This window comes from Montipora foliosa, chromosome 12, assembly GCF_036669935.1.
Source record: "Montipora foliosa isolate CH-2021 chromosome 12, ASM3666993v2, whole genome shotgun sequence".
Lineage (NCBI taxonomy): Eukaryota > Metazoa > Cnidaria > Anthozoa > Scleractinia > Acroporidae > Montipora > Montipora foliosa.
This window is the reverse complement of record NC_090880.1, coordinates 29,825,249-29,840,248: the sequence shown is the minus strand read 5'-3', so window position 1 is coordinate 29,840,248 and position 15,000 is coordinate 29,825,249. Positions and strand designations below refer to the sequence as shown.

The 15,000-nt window shown below is 38.9% G+C and overlaps 2 protein-coding genes across 4 annotated transcripts in view; one reads left to right on the top strand and one right to left on the bottom strand.

The window, feature by feature from the left end:
* The window catches only part of LOC137979014 (uncharacterized), a 35,962-nt gene extending 26,055 nt beyond the window's left edge, over window positions 1-9,907 (top strand). The window contains exon 4 of the mRNA XM_068826165.1: window positions 7,201-9,907. Within this exon, the coding sequence (XP_068682266.1) occupies window positions 7,201-8,015 (815 nt within the window). The 3' untranslated portion in view covers window positions 8,016-9,907. The remainder of the gene's footprint in view (window positions 1-7,200) is intronic.
* A 590-nt stretch (window positions 9,908-10,497) lies between these two features.
* LOC137979013 (cocaine esterase-like) overlaps window positions 10,498-15,000 on the bottom strand; it is a 15,047-nt gene continuing 10,544 nt past the window's right edge. For 2 of the 3 annotated variants that reach the window (XM_068826162.1, XM_068826164.1), the window contains one exon: window positions 12,575-14,467. In XM_068826162.1, the coding sequence (XP_068682263.1) occupies window positions 14,095-14,467 (373 nt within the window). In that variant the 3' untranslated portion in view covers window positions 12,575-14,094. Of the gene's footprint in view, window positions 14,468-15,000 lie in introns of all 3 variants that reach the window. The other variant, XM_068826163.1, reaches the window with a different exon arrangement.

Here is a 15,000-nt window from a genome sequence, read left to right as displayed (position 1 = left end):
CTGTCAAGTGTTATAAAGGTTGACATGAAATGAGCGAAGTCAAAACAAAGATCACAATCGCCCAATTCTTGTTTATGCAAAGTCAAAATTTACTCTCCAAGACGCGTACGACGTTACTTATCACCAGGTAATTCCATCATTTTGGAAATAGCAGCTACTTTATTATTCATCTGCGTCACAAGTTTTCACTGATTTTGGGGCTCATGTTGTTGAAACTCAAGCACGCTTCCAACAGGCCTGTGAACCCTTCCTGCTTACAGAGCAATACTAAAAAACTTCTCCCATATCACATTTGAACCTTAAGCTCGAAAATTCAATACACAACATGATATTATAATTCACAAAGGCAGAAAATACCACAGAATCCTTTTCCAGCGAAATATTTATTAAAACAAACAACATATTTGCTCTTAGAGGCGAAAACCTCTTCCTATTTCATTGCGTGTGTGAAGACAAGAAACTCAATCGTGTCAAACTACCATGTACTTCAGGTAAATACAGCTCACTTTGATTTCGTCTCGACGGGCGATAGATTGTTGTCGAAGTCCAGTGCTCGTCGCTTTTGAGATTCCTGCCTATTTTATCCAACTGACTTTCTATTATTGAGCTCCATAAGGGTATATTTTGTTTAAGGATCCACTAAAACGCCATTCGCGTTACATGACTTTCGACGCCATTGCTGGCTAAGTTAATGATTCTACTGTGTCCACCAGAGAAATCTACGCAGTTCCACTACCCTCTCGATCCTAAGAAAATACTCGCAGAAGGCTCTATCCACAAAGACACCACTTACCAGGGGAGTGACAGGCAAGACTTTTACCGACACAGAAAAAAAAAAAAAAAAGAAAAAAAAAAAGAAATTAAAAACAAACTAAACGCAGACCTCGACTGGGTTTGCCCATAGGCAACCCAGTAATGAAGATGAAACTGAATATATGGCAGACGCGTGACCTTTCTCTTTATGGCCGAACGCTCTTAGCGAAAACAATAGGAGTATCTAAGTTGATATACACTGCTTCGATGCTTACGGTCCCTGAAAATATTATTCAAAAAACGCAAGCTGAACTCTTTGCTTTCCTGTGGAGAAATAAGAAAGACAAAATTAAGAGAAAAGTGATTTATCAACCTCTTGTAGATGGAGGTTTAAATTTTATTAATTTCAGAACTATGTCAAAGTCCCTTCGTCTGAGCTGGATTGGCAGACTGCTAGATGGCAGCGACGCTAACTGGAAGGCAATCCCAAATTACTATTTTAATAGACATGGTTGCCTAACCTTTTTACTAAATTGTAACTACGATACAAAATGCATCGATTCAAGCTTGCCCCTGTTCTATAAAGAAATGCTAGAATACTTTCAGGAGCTTGTTAATATGTATAACCTTGACCAGCGACGGAAATTTGTCTTGTGGAATAATAGGGAAATAAAGATTGAGGGGAAAACATTGTTTTGGAAAACATGGTTTGAAAAAGGAATCTTTTTGGTGCAAGATTTGCTTAATGAAGACGGACAGTTCTTGTCTCTCCAAGAATTTCAGGATAAATTTGACTTAGAAATTAACTTTCTTCAATATTTTCAAATGATTGCTGCTATTCCCAGCGAGATTAAATGAAGTGCATATAAAACGCAAATTACGCCTGATGATCTCTTCAAAATGGAGGATATACTTCAGTTAACTAAAAACCTTTCGCTCTCCTTGGCCAAAATGAGGTGCAAACATTATTACAAACTTTTTAATGAAAACTGTACCATTGTGCCTACTGGTGTGAAAGCTTGGGAACAACTCTTCCCTGATTCGTTTGGTCCCTGGAAAGCTAACTTTCAAAAGATATATAAAATAACTAAAGATAATAAACTAAGGCAATTCTTATTTAAGCTCCTGCATAGGATAACTGTTACTAAGCGAGAACTGAAAAGATTTAAAATTACAGTCGATGATCAATGCTCTCTATGCTCAAGTCAAGATTCTATACTTCATACATTTTTGGACTGTTCTACTACGTCCTCATTTTACAACGATATTGTGAAATGGTTCAATAATCTGAGCAACTTAAAACTTACTCCCCCGAATGAACAGATTCTATTCCATATAAAGGAGGAAAAATGCAAACTGATGAACGCCCAAAAACTCAGACTAGATATTCTCCTTCTTTACACCAAATATTATTTATACACTTGTAAATCACTTTCTAAGACGCCCAACTTTGTAGAACTACAGAGGAAAATTGAATGGCAATGGAAACTTGAAAACTGCTCTTCTGTTTGATACTAACCCCCCCCCCCCCCCCGTCTTAATTGTTGTTATGTATATATATATATATATATATATATATTTTTTTTTTTTTTTTTTTTTTTTAAGAGGAAAAAAGGACGCAACTACATTTCCCGACAAGCCTGTTTCGTGAATCGCTTCACTCTTCAGGGGTTTAATATTTGGTGTAAAGAAGGAGAATATCTAGTCTGAGTTTTTGGGCGTTCATCAGTTTGCATTTTTCCTCCTTTATATGGAATAGAATCTGTTCATTCGGGGGAGTAAGTTTTAAGTTGCTCAGATTATTGAACCATTTCACAATATCGTTGTTTTAACGACTGAACTGTTGAAATTGGAAAGCTGGCAGTTAAATACGGAAATTTGAATGGTTGCTATAGTAAATGCGTTACATTTTAGCAGTTGCTAGGTAACAAAACATGATATAAGGGGATTCTATGTCGGTATTTTACATTTACGTTACTCTAAAGTTCCGGAGTACATATCGGTTTCTGTGGGGGCATGAACTTGCTAATTCGTTTCTTCTGCCCAAAAAATCGAGCTCGAGGACCGAATTGAAGTCTCAGCATCAAGGGACCCCTTCATCACACTAAAAGACCACAAACCCGATTTCACCAACAACCCGACCTGCAGACTCATCAATCCAAGCAAATCCGAAATTGGCATCATCAGCAAAAAAATCCTTGACCGCATAAACAAAGAGGTCATCCATGCAACCAAAGTGAACCTGTGGAAAAGCACTAACAACGCCATAGAATGGTTCAAGGCAATCTCAGAAAAGGAAAAGCACGCATTTATCACCTTTGACGTGTGCGATTTCTACCCATCCATATCTTTCAAAGACCTGTTACTAAAAGCATTAGATTATGCCTCCAAATTCAGTACAATCACCCAACAAGACCGCCACATCATCATCCACGCCAAAAAATCGCTCCTTTACCACCAAAACTCTCCATGGACCAAGAAGAACACAAACGACATGTTTGACGTTACAATGGGCTCATACGACGGAGCAGAAACGTGCGAATTGATAGAAACTTACATGCTCTCCCTGATCGCATCTAAATTCAAAGATGAAGTTGGATTGTACCGTGACGATGGTCTTGCAGTCTGCAAAGCCACCCCAAAAGAAATTGAAAAAACCAAAAAAGAAGTCAACAATGTGTTCAAATCAAATGGCCTAAAGATCACAATCGATGCCAACAAAAAAATCGTCCACTTCCTTGACGTAACCTTCGACCTTACAGATGGACGCTACAAACCATACATGAAGCCCAACAACAAACTATCGTACGTCCACCGGCAAAGCAACCACCCCCCAGCATTACTGAAAAACATACCACTCAACATCAACAAAAGACTAACTAACATTTCATCCAGCAAAGAAGTATTCGACGAATCAATTGGCCCTTATCAACACGCACTCAAAGAAAGTGGATATGACCACAAACTAACATACAATCCAGAACCCGCTCCGAAAAACAAAAGAAAGAGGAAAAGGGACATTACGTGGTACAATCCCCCTTTCGATTCAAGCGTTAAAACCAACCTTGGTAGAAAATTCCTACATATCGTCGAAAAATGCTTCCAGAACAACCACCCGCTCTACAAGATTTTCAACAGACACACACTCAAGCTAAGCTACTCATGTATGCCAAACATGAAATCCATCATATCGTCACACAACAAACACGTTCTTTCAGATGCAAATACACCAGCACCGCAACCTGACACCTGCAATTGTAGAAAAAAGCCTGAATGCCCACTCGAAGGAAAATGCCTTCAAACTAACGTAATTTATCAAGCAACAGTCACCACCGAGACAACAACTGAAACCTACGTTGGACTAGCCACAAACTTCAAGGAACGCTACAGGAATCACAGAACATCTTTTCGACATTCAAACAGAAGAAATGAGACAGAGCTTTCCAAACATGTCTGGCACTTACAAGATGCAAAGAAGCCGTTTCAAATTAAATGGAAAATTCTTAAAAAATGTAGACCCTACAGCAATATTAGCAAGAAATGTAGTCTTTGTCTGAATGAAAAATTCATAATCATGTGTAGGAAAGAACTGTGTAGCCTTAACAGAAGAAACGAATTAGCAAGTTCATGCCCCCACAGAAACCGATATGTACTCCGGAACTTTAGAGTAACGTAAATGTAAAATACCGACATAGAATCCCCTTATATCATGTTTTGTTACCTAGCAACTGCTAAAATGTAACGCATTTACTATAGCAACCATTCAAATTTCCGTATTTAACTGCCAGCTTTCCAATTTCAACAGTTCAGTCGTTAAAATTGCCTGATGAGTGTGGTGCTTGTACCATACGAAACAGTTCTGTAGCATTAAACGATGGTTACTCGTGAAACCTAAATTTGTGTAAAGTCATATATATATATATATATATATATATATGGCGTATATCGCTATCCCTAGCCTTTCATAACTCCCGCATGATGCAAAATACGTTTTCTTCCATGTCACGTCTTGTAAAGGTGCAGGAAATTTACAATTCAGTTTTGTAAAAAAACGGTCCGACTGCTATATCTTTCCAACTATTGATGCCAGTGTCCTGAATATTTTGTTGGCTTGTGCTAGACGTATAAGTATTATTTCTTGGCAGAAATCACTATCCCTAGCCTTTCATAGCTGCTGCATAATGCAAAAAACCGTTTTCTTCCATGTCACGTCTTGTAAAGGTGCAGGAAATTTACAATTCAGTTTTGTAAAAAAACGGTCCGACTGCTATATCTTTCCAACGATTAATGCCAGTGTCCTGAATATTTTGTTGGCTTGTGCTAGACGTATAAGTATTATTTCTTAGTAGAAATCGCTATCCCTAGCCTTTCATAACTCCCGCATGATGCAAAAAAAACGTTTTCTTCCATGTCACGTCTTGTAAAGGTGCAGGAAATTTACAATTCAGTTTTGTAAAAAAACGGTCCGACTGCTATATCTTTCCAACTATTGATGCCAGTGTCCTGAATATTTTGTTGGCTTGTGCTAGACGTATAAGTATTATTTCTTGGCAGAAATCACTATCCCTAGCCTTTCATAGCTGCTGCATAATGCAAAAAACCGTTTTCTTACGTGTCACGTCTTGTAAAGGTGCAGGAAATTTACAATTCACTTTTGTAATAAAACGGTCCGATTGCTATATCTTTCCAACGATTAATGCCAGTGTCCTGAATATTTTGTTGGCTTGTGCTAGACGTATAAGTATTATTTCTTAGTAGAAATCGCTATCCCTAGCCTTTCATAACTCCCGCATGATGCAAAAAAAACGTTTTCTTCCATGTCACGTCTTGTAAAGGTGCAGGAAATTTACAATTCAGTTTTGTAAAAAAACGGTCCGATTGCTATATCTTTCCAACGATTAATGTCAGTGTCCTGAATATTTTGTTGGCTTGTGCTAGACGTATAAGTATTATTTCTTGGCAGAAATCGCTATCCCTAGCCTTTCATAACTCCCGCGGTCGGACCGTTTTTTTACAAAACTGAATTGTAAATTTCCTGCACCTTTATAAGACGTGACATTTAAGGAAACAGTTTTTCCAATTTCGGCACTTATGAAAGGCTTGGGAAAGTGATTTCTATCATAAAATAATAGTTATATGACTAACACAAGACAACAAAAATATTCAAGACACTAACATTAAGCGTTGGAAAGTTATAGCGGTCGGACCGTTTTTTTACAAAACTGAATTGTAAATTTCCCGCACCTTTACAAGGCGTGACATGTAGGAAAAGGGTTTTTTGCCTTATGCAGCAATTATGAAAGGCTAGGGATAGCAATTTCTGCCAACAAAAGAATCCCTATACGGCTAGCACAAGGCAACAAAATATTCATGACACTAGCATTAATCGTTGGAAAGTTATAGCGGTCGGACCGTTTTTTTACAAAACTGAATTGTAAATTTCCTGCACCTTTACAAGGCGCGACATGTAAGAGAAGGGTTTTTTGCCTTATGCGGCACTTATGAAAGGCTAGGGTTAGCGATTTCTGCCAAGAAATAATTCTTATCCGGCTAGCACAAGGCGACAAAATATTCATGACACTGGCATTAATCGTTGGAAAGTTATAGCGGTCGGACCGTTTTTTTACAAAACTGAATTGTAAATTTCCTGCACCTTTACAAGGCGCGACATGTAAGAGAAGGGTTTTTTGCCTTATGCGGCACTTATGAAAGGCTAGGGTTAGCGATTTCTGCCAAGAAATAATTCTTATCCGGCTAGCACAAGGCAACAAAATATTCAGGACACTGGCATTAATCGTCGGACCGTTTTTTTACAAAACTGAATTGTAAATTTCCTGCACCTTTACAATACGTGACATGTAAGGAAACACTTTTTCGATTTTCGGCACTTATGAAAGGCTTGGGAACGTGATTTTTACTAATAAATAATACTTATGCGGGTAGCACAAGCCAACAAAAAAAGCCAGGGCACTGGCATAAATCGTTGGAAAGTTATAGCGCTTGGACTGTGTGTTTACAAAACTGAATTATAACTTTCTTGCACGCGGTCACAAACTGTGACCTGAACCAAATATTGTCTCGAATTTATACGCTGAAATTAAACTGATTTTGATGTCGACAATAAAGATTATGTGTATGGCTAACATAGGCTACATAAAATCACATCACCACTGTATTTCAGTGGGAAGAGCTCCAAGCTTTCTCCATCGGTTTTCAGAAAGATAAATTATGAATGCACTGATCGGCACTCTAAAGCAACGAATGGTTATATATATATATGTACTTTAGTACGTGCGACTTGTATAGTATGCTGTTCGTTGTTAGTTGATTTTATTCTTTATGTACATTGTTATATTGTTGTGTTGCAATTAAAAAAAAAAAAAAAATACTGTTTACGTGTATGGCAAAAAAAAAAATTAACGAATGTTGTACTATGTTGTTGTCTAGACAGAAACATGACTCAAGTGCGTCCAGCGGACGTGGCTCGTACAGCTGTGCAGGTTCTTGAAGGAGCGTGGTTTATTGGAGAAACAGTAAACAAATGGCTGTCCTCCGGTAGGGGACAACATAATCTCAACGTAGGCACGCCAAAAGATGGAGATATTCTCTTACACTCAGAGCAAAAGAGTGTAGGTTATGGGATGGGGTATGTCTACCACGTTTATCGATACAGCGGGGACATCACGATCACCGGTGTAGTGGCCAAAGATGACCGGGAAGATGATACAGGCGGCGACCCTGAGATCATTAGTGGTGGTCCCGGTTATAAACATGTCAGCGTGAAGGTTACTTCAAGATTGGGAAGAGGCATCGACCATACAGTTCTCGTCTATGGCAAAAAAGACGATAATGATCAAGACAGTAACATGGCTGAAGTGATTCCAGGGAATGGTCCAGTTCTGCAGCTTGCCAAATGGGCTGGAGAAGCGTGGAGAACAATAAAAGGTAACGGACAACATAATCTCGTAGTAGGCAAGCCACAAGCTGGAGATATCCTGTTACACGCAGAGCAAAAGTGTCAAGGTCGTGGGTTTAATCGTGCCTCCCACGTTTATCAACACAGCGGGGACAACACGATCACCGCTGTAGTGGCCAAAGATAACTGGGAAGATGATACAGGCGGCAACCCTGAGATCATTAGTGGTGGGCCCGGTTATAAACATGTCAGGGTGAAGGTTACTTCAAGATCTGAAGGAGGCTTCAACCACACCGTTTACGTCTTTGGCAGAAAACAAAAACTCAAGAGGTGTAATTTGTTGTAATCTGTACACTTAATTCTCTTTCTTCTAGCTTCAGCTCATGTATCATTTGGGAAATGTAAAGTTTATGTTGTAGCCACTCAAACAAGAAATGAGTGACACATAAGAAATTGACATGCAGTGATTCTAGAGTTAGTAAAATTTACAGGAAAAGATTGGGGCGAAAAGTTTACCGAGAAACCTTCTGCACTTTTTCTTGTAAAGTTATTTGCTCTGTATCAACTAAAATATGTATATCACCGAGGAAATCAATGAAACGGACCATAAGGACGTACTATGTGGCATCCTTTGTCATCAGCTCACGAAACATTTTTTAAGCTCGTTCGTTATCAAAGCCGGGAGACCTGCATCGGGGCAGGTCGGCTCATCCTTGGGGCTGATCGGCCCATTCTCGACTTAAAAACCTGTGAAACTCACAGATGACGTTTACAGGAAACAAATCAGCTTAAAGCAAAAATAATCAATAAGCTTACCCTAACACGAGCTAATGAAACAAAGTGTCAAAGGCTTTTAAATCGAGGATGACGGGGTACCAGTGTTAGATTAAAAAGAAAAAGGGTAAATACATAACATGAGGACCGACTAGAAGCCAGAGGGTGGTATTCGGTACAGTAAAGATCACATGTTGAGCTCAAGAAACCAACCCTTAGATCCGGCGACCAATTAATTTTTAACTTTGTCGGCCGTGGCAAGGTCTTTGTGGATGAAGCTCCTGGTTTTGAGTTGATTGATTCCGTCGAGCACTCTTACTTATACCTTCGCGTCTATCTTGCTTTCGGGCGCTGAAGTTTTGAGTCACCTTGCAGAGTAAAAAGTTCATTAGTTCAACGAGAGTGTTAAATCTCTTTGCTTGAAAAGTTATCGTTACTATTATTTCTTGAAGTAGATGTTTATGAAAGCCTTTCCTCATGTTCCTCTGAGTAGGGCCGAGTTTTTTCATTGTCTTTTTTGCATAAAATCACTCCTTTCATGGCTTCAGTATCCCAAATCTTTGAAAATCTGTTCCTGGTATCTACTACCAGTATTTGGCTGGTTTGTACTAGTTCTGCAAAGCCTGAATTCCGCCCAAGTGGTTTCGCCAGTAGAATGGAAACTGAGCTGTAAGACTGACAAACCTTTTGCATTAGTTCAGAGTTATCATAAGCCAGTTCCTCCAACGTGCAAACGCCAAGAAGCGAAACCACAAGTCTTCTACTAGAGTTAAATATAGTTTCGCGTTTCCTAACGGAACATTGTTTCTGAAGGTGAATGTTGTAGCATCCGAAACGTCAAGCTATTAATATGCGTTTTACTTTGTTTGTTACTGCTGTTTGTGTTTTGTTTTTTATCAACCTTAAATAGCCAAAGAACAAGAATATCTACAATGAATGAATGAAATACGGAGGGTCTGCTTTTGCAAATCAATAATGTATCATTTGCCGTTTTCATTTACCAACTGCCTAGGGGACTGTTTGTTGGGTCTCCATATACCAATTTTTAAGAAATCGACTACCTTTGGCCCTCGAGGATAGAATTAAACTTGATGGCCGAAGTTTAGAATGGGTATTGTGCGAAATACTGAATTTACCCGGCAGTCTTCAACGGGGAATCATCCATAAGTTGGACAACAAATCATGTTCAAACAACTCGTTAAAGGAATCGATGAGCTTGGTAAGTACATAGATGGTAAGCAAACAGTGGAAAGACTTTCTAAACATTTCTATGAGTAAATTATGAGTCGATATCATTTTGGTTAGCAGGCGATCGATAAGGGAATAGCGTTTTTACCAATGAGAAAGACCGCAAGATTACAATGATTCGATTTTTTTAATGTCCAAAAGACGTAAGCCACATATAAATATCAATCTTTTTAGGAATATATGCTATCCACAAATAAAAACAAGAATATTCTCCACAATGAGCTACAATTACTTCTGCACTATACCCTATTGCACCTCCTCTTGAAGACGAGTAGAAATAAGACCGAGTCTCAGATTAGAGCCTAGAACATTCTTGAACATTCGAAGTCAGATTCACTTTACGTTTTGAAGGAATTCACTTAAAAAACTCACGCAGGACGATTGTCTCGGAGTCTTTCAGTGTCTTTTTTTCGGAAATAGTTCTGTTCGGAAGTAACCCAAAGGAATTATCTAGAAAATCGTTAATAAAAAGTATGGTAATTTAAAACACACAAATATCGCCGACAGCGTTCGTAGTCTCTTTTGCCAGGGCGGAAAGAGACCGGGCGGTGAAACGAGCGGGTCCGAGCAAAAAGGTGTGATGCAGTAGACTGGGGTCTACTAAAAAGCCTTTTCAAAATGGCGGCAAGTCTTGAGATCGGCGACTCACTCGAAGAATTGGAAGAAGTGTTTTTACAGGACATCACAGACGACTTTTTTTATTTGAACGAGAAAAAAAATTCTTCAGATGTTCCAGACACATAGCTGATGTTAATGTAACAAACATTTTCTCGCTGTTCTTGATTGGTTCTCTCCTATAACCTATGGTCTTTAGGTAAATCCAAGTGTTTGCTTTCTTGTTCACTTTGCCATACAGGCCATTTCCATGGAAAAGGTTATAAGTCATGGTTTTTTTTTACATTTTGTTTATATTCTGGTGAGTATTTTCACGAATCATGCTGTGTGTTGAAGGACCCAAAAGGCAAATCAAAATACAAGTAACAACTTGGGAATATTAAGCTCTTACTAACCGAGCTGGAGGGCCATACTGGGGAATATTGGTTGAACATTGTGGAACTAAAGATTGAGCGCAGCGAGTTCCGTACAAAAATGACCAAGGTGCAATATTCCTCAGTATGGCTTTGGCCAGCTTAGTTAGAAAGTAGTTTATCATATGGTACTCGGGCCATGGTTGTTTCTTGAATTTGTGGCTTTTCAAAAACAAAAATTACACAGCTTATGACCGCTTCCAAATAAATGGTCGGCATAGCAAAATCCTAACCAAGAAAGAACCAAATTATCACAATGCTTGCATTTACCTCAAAACTACCTTACCGCAGGAGGAAAAGCTGGCAGGGCAAGCAACCCCCACCCTTAGCTCAAGGTCTAGATCCGCCACTGATTACCACAATATTTTCTGTAGTTGAATGATAATTCAGCTAATTATGTGCCGCCTTACTGTGAGTACAATAGTTGTGCAAAGGTTAATCATGCCTTTAGAAATCAGTCATGTTCAGAGATATTATTGGCACAGGATTTGGGGAAAGTGTTTTTATTGTCATTATTGAGAGCTTACTGAACACAGGCTGACCAGGGTGCACCTCAGGCTAAATGACATACCATCGTAGCTTACTAGTTAGTATGAAGAGTTGTACAGTGTCAAGAGAATTTGGTAAGCCTATTTATGGTTAGCTCTCACAAGCAGAAATGGTAACATGCTATTTTCAAAACAAAATAGAAAATAGAGCTAAATATTGTTACCTATTACCATTAATTATCTGAAAATAAAAGTCCTGCCTTCCACATTATGTACACAGTGTGACATTGCAAATCTTCCAATTTGCATAATCTAAAAAAAAAATTAAACTGGAAATATGAGACAAGATATTAAAAGGTCATAAATGCTATTGCCCTCATTTTTTGAATGACCTTTACAAAAGAGTGATAAATGTATTGTTTTTGGATTATAGGCTCCATAACCCAAACAATAAGACTGGAATTTTGCAGAGTGGTTAAGCATTTGAATCACAAACCCTGTGAGGGGAGTCTGAATATATGGCAAAAACCTCTACTTTGTGTACGAAATACAGATGACATAAAATAATGGCAACAGGTGACAAGAAACAATATCGCACCAACATATAATGTCTTGCAAACAGTGGTTAAACAATAATTATGTTACCATTTGTGTCTGGTCCCCCAAGAAGGAGCCATATTAAATTAAAGATGAACTGTCCAAGTTAAATTAAGTTTGGTTATTTAATAGCAATACATCAAGCAGCCGTTAACCTAGCAACCTTTGTAGCTTTCTTAATTGGTGTTGATAGAAGAATCCTCCTTACAAGAAGGGTTTCTCTCCACTAACTAAAACATATTCACTAATTAGCAGGTAGTTTGAGGGCAATATTGTGTGTGAATGGTGAGTTGAGGAAAAATCATAGACAAAATTTAGGGTTAGTCTGTAGAATGAGGGGGAGAAATTTACAAAGCAAACTCTCAACCCCAAAATAAGGTTAACAAATGAAACAAACTCTGTGTGAAATTAAAAACTTGAATCACAGAAACAGCCAGATAGTACATGTATGAAAAACTGAATCACGTAGGAGGGATTAACAAATATTTTACTATGGCGGTGATGTCTCCAAAAAGGCTTGTGGTGTATGAGACCACCTAAGCAGAAACAGCCACAAGTCAAAAAGAGACCTTGCCGAGTGCTGGAATATGACACTGACACCTTGAAAACAATATGAAACAGAGAGTTACTGTATTGATTTGTGCTAACTGATTGAGTAAAAGGGCTAGATCAGCCACACATAAGCCCTCAGACCCCCAAAAAATATAGATGCCTGTGATCCTTGAGTGTGAAATAGTTATGCTATATTTTTTAAGTTCTCTGTGTCGTGTTGCTAGTCAAGCCTTAAACAATAAATACAGTCATTGTTATTTTTAAAGGGATGTTCCAGGGCTTATGCTTGTAATTATTTTATTTATGTTTCACACAGTGGAACAAAAATTTGACCATATTAATCAGCCACAGGTTGTAGCTTATTTGTTTGTGTCCAAACTGCACAAAGGCAAAGAAAACAATATGGGGTTTGGGAGAGGATGGGGTCAGTCTTAAAACGTAGCAGTAGTGATAGGCTACAAATTGCTTTTCCTCATGGGAGGATATTCTACAAGGAACTGTAATCATTGCTTTGTCCTCAGTTGTTACAAAATATGAAGGAGTTGCCATGGAATAGTATGGCTTTTTTGCATAGTTATCCCTAAGGGGGCAACGACATGGTATTTACAATAACTTATCAGTTTTGCATTCTTTTGCTGTGATCCATTTTAAGTCTGGTCTACATATTACCTCGAGATCAAACATTGTTTGCCATGTTATGAAGTGTTCTGACGCATCAGTCCTTCCGTGGAATGTTTGTTGAAGCTCTTGTTTCCAGGCTTTGAAGTAATTAAGTACTTGCTTTAAGTTGGTAACACGTTGATCTGTTATTGACTGCAGTGGACTGTTATCTTTGAAGACATTCCAAAGCATTTCACATTTTCATAAATTCTTGTGTCTTTTCTGAGGTGTTGTGCAAAGCCATCATGTCTTTGCAAACTTTTTCGGACAGAGTATTAACAGCAAGCTTTTCTCGTATTTTATTTAAATTATCAAGATGAACTTACAAGCGCCTTGATTAAACCGTATTTGTTGTTTGTTGATTTTCCCAAGCGGGCGAAATCTTGAAAATAGTTTTTTATTGTCGGTAAAATTGACTGCGGCGGGCGATTCGTCGCGAGCGATTTTAAGTGAGCAAGTTTGAAGTTCTGAAACGCTGCTATATCCAAATATATCCAGCTGGTTTTTTACTATGTTTTGTAAAAGCTATCGATCTTAAACATATGTAAAATTTAGAGTGGAGAAATGTGGAGTACTCGTAAAAGAAGGAGCGGAACACGGCTTGGTCACGATAAGCGGGACATACCTGCATTCGACACTGTCTTACTTCACTCAAATTTAAGCAGCTTCCGACGAAAATACTTGAGTTATATTCCAACAGACAAAATAGTATTGAGTTTTGGGTCAAAAATATCAAAAAAGCCTGCAAATAATACACTGCTGGTGGCCCAAAAATAAAGAAAGAAAACGTGATTTCCGGTTTGTTGAGAGGATATTTTTGGCAGCCATTACTTGCACCGGAAGCGCGGAAGGAGCGCTCGTGCCAGTCCTTCTCCGCATCACACATTGGACCAAGAGCGGAGTGCCCGTTTCACCGCCCTATGTATAAGCGCCCTGCTTTTGCTCAGGAATCTAAGCTATCGGCTTTAAATATTTGCCACCGAAAGCATGAATTCGGACACTTAAAAACTACTACTATACCACAAACGAAATAATTGTACAATTCGTGAATAAAATGTACTGCAGTCAAGAGAATCTACTAAAGCCAAAATCGTCCAATTTTCTTGTCCCACGTCTTATCAAAACATGCCTCTTTTCCATGCCAAGCCGTCAATTGACTTTTCAAATAAAAGAACTGTTCATCAGACCACATCTCACTGACGGCCTGGACCCGAGTATCCCAGAGTGGATTTAGCTGGCAGTCTTCTTGACCAGCGGCTTCACCGTCCTTTTTCATTGTCACTTGTCCATGTATGGTCACCTTGCCCGTGGTTGGCTCGTTTTCTTTGATAGTGAACGTTTCGGTGTTCGTTTCGTCGTAGACTGTGTTTGTATCCTTGAGCACAACACATCCGTTGTCTAAAACAACAGAGAGCTTGTAGTCATTACTGAGCTGGCAAATCTCTAAATTCCTGTAAAAATAAAATAATCAGCCATTGGCAAAAGCTCAACGAGATTATTTACGTCACTAAAGGAAATAATCGTGTTGAACGAACGGCACTCTTCTTTGAAGATCGTCTTCAAAGCAATACCATATAATTGGATGAATATTTCTGCGTGTATTCTTTTTGATGCGAAATGTCATTGAGACCACCGCCCACACGTAGCCTGCATGACAGGCGCTTTAAGCTTCGCGCTCGTGTCGCGCTCCGCGCGAAATATCGCGTTCGCCCCGCTTGGCTCATGTATGCGGATATTTTTGAAAATGGAGACTTTTTCTTCCGTTTGTGCTTCCCGTGCACACAAATACGGCGCTTTCGGTCACCGACAACGAAGATTTTTGAAAACGCTCTAGATTTTTAAAAACGGAGGATTATCATGTTCTCGCGGACGAGTGAAAACGGAGGTTTTCGAAAACGATAACATCAGAGAGCACATGCGCGCGCACGCTCCATAGTTGGAGGTTAGTGTTTTCGAATCGTTTTCGCGTATTCGTGTGGACGGA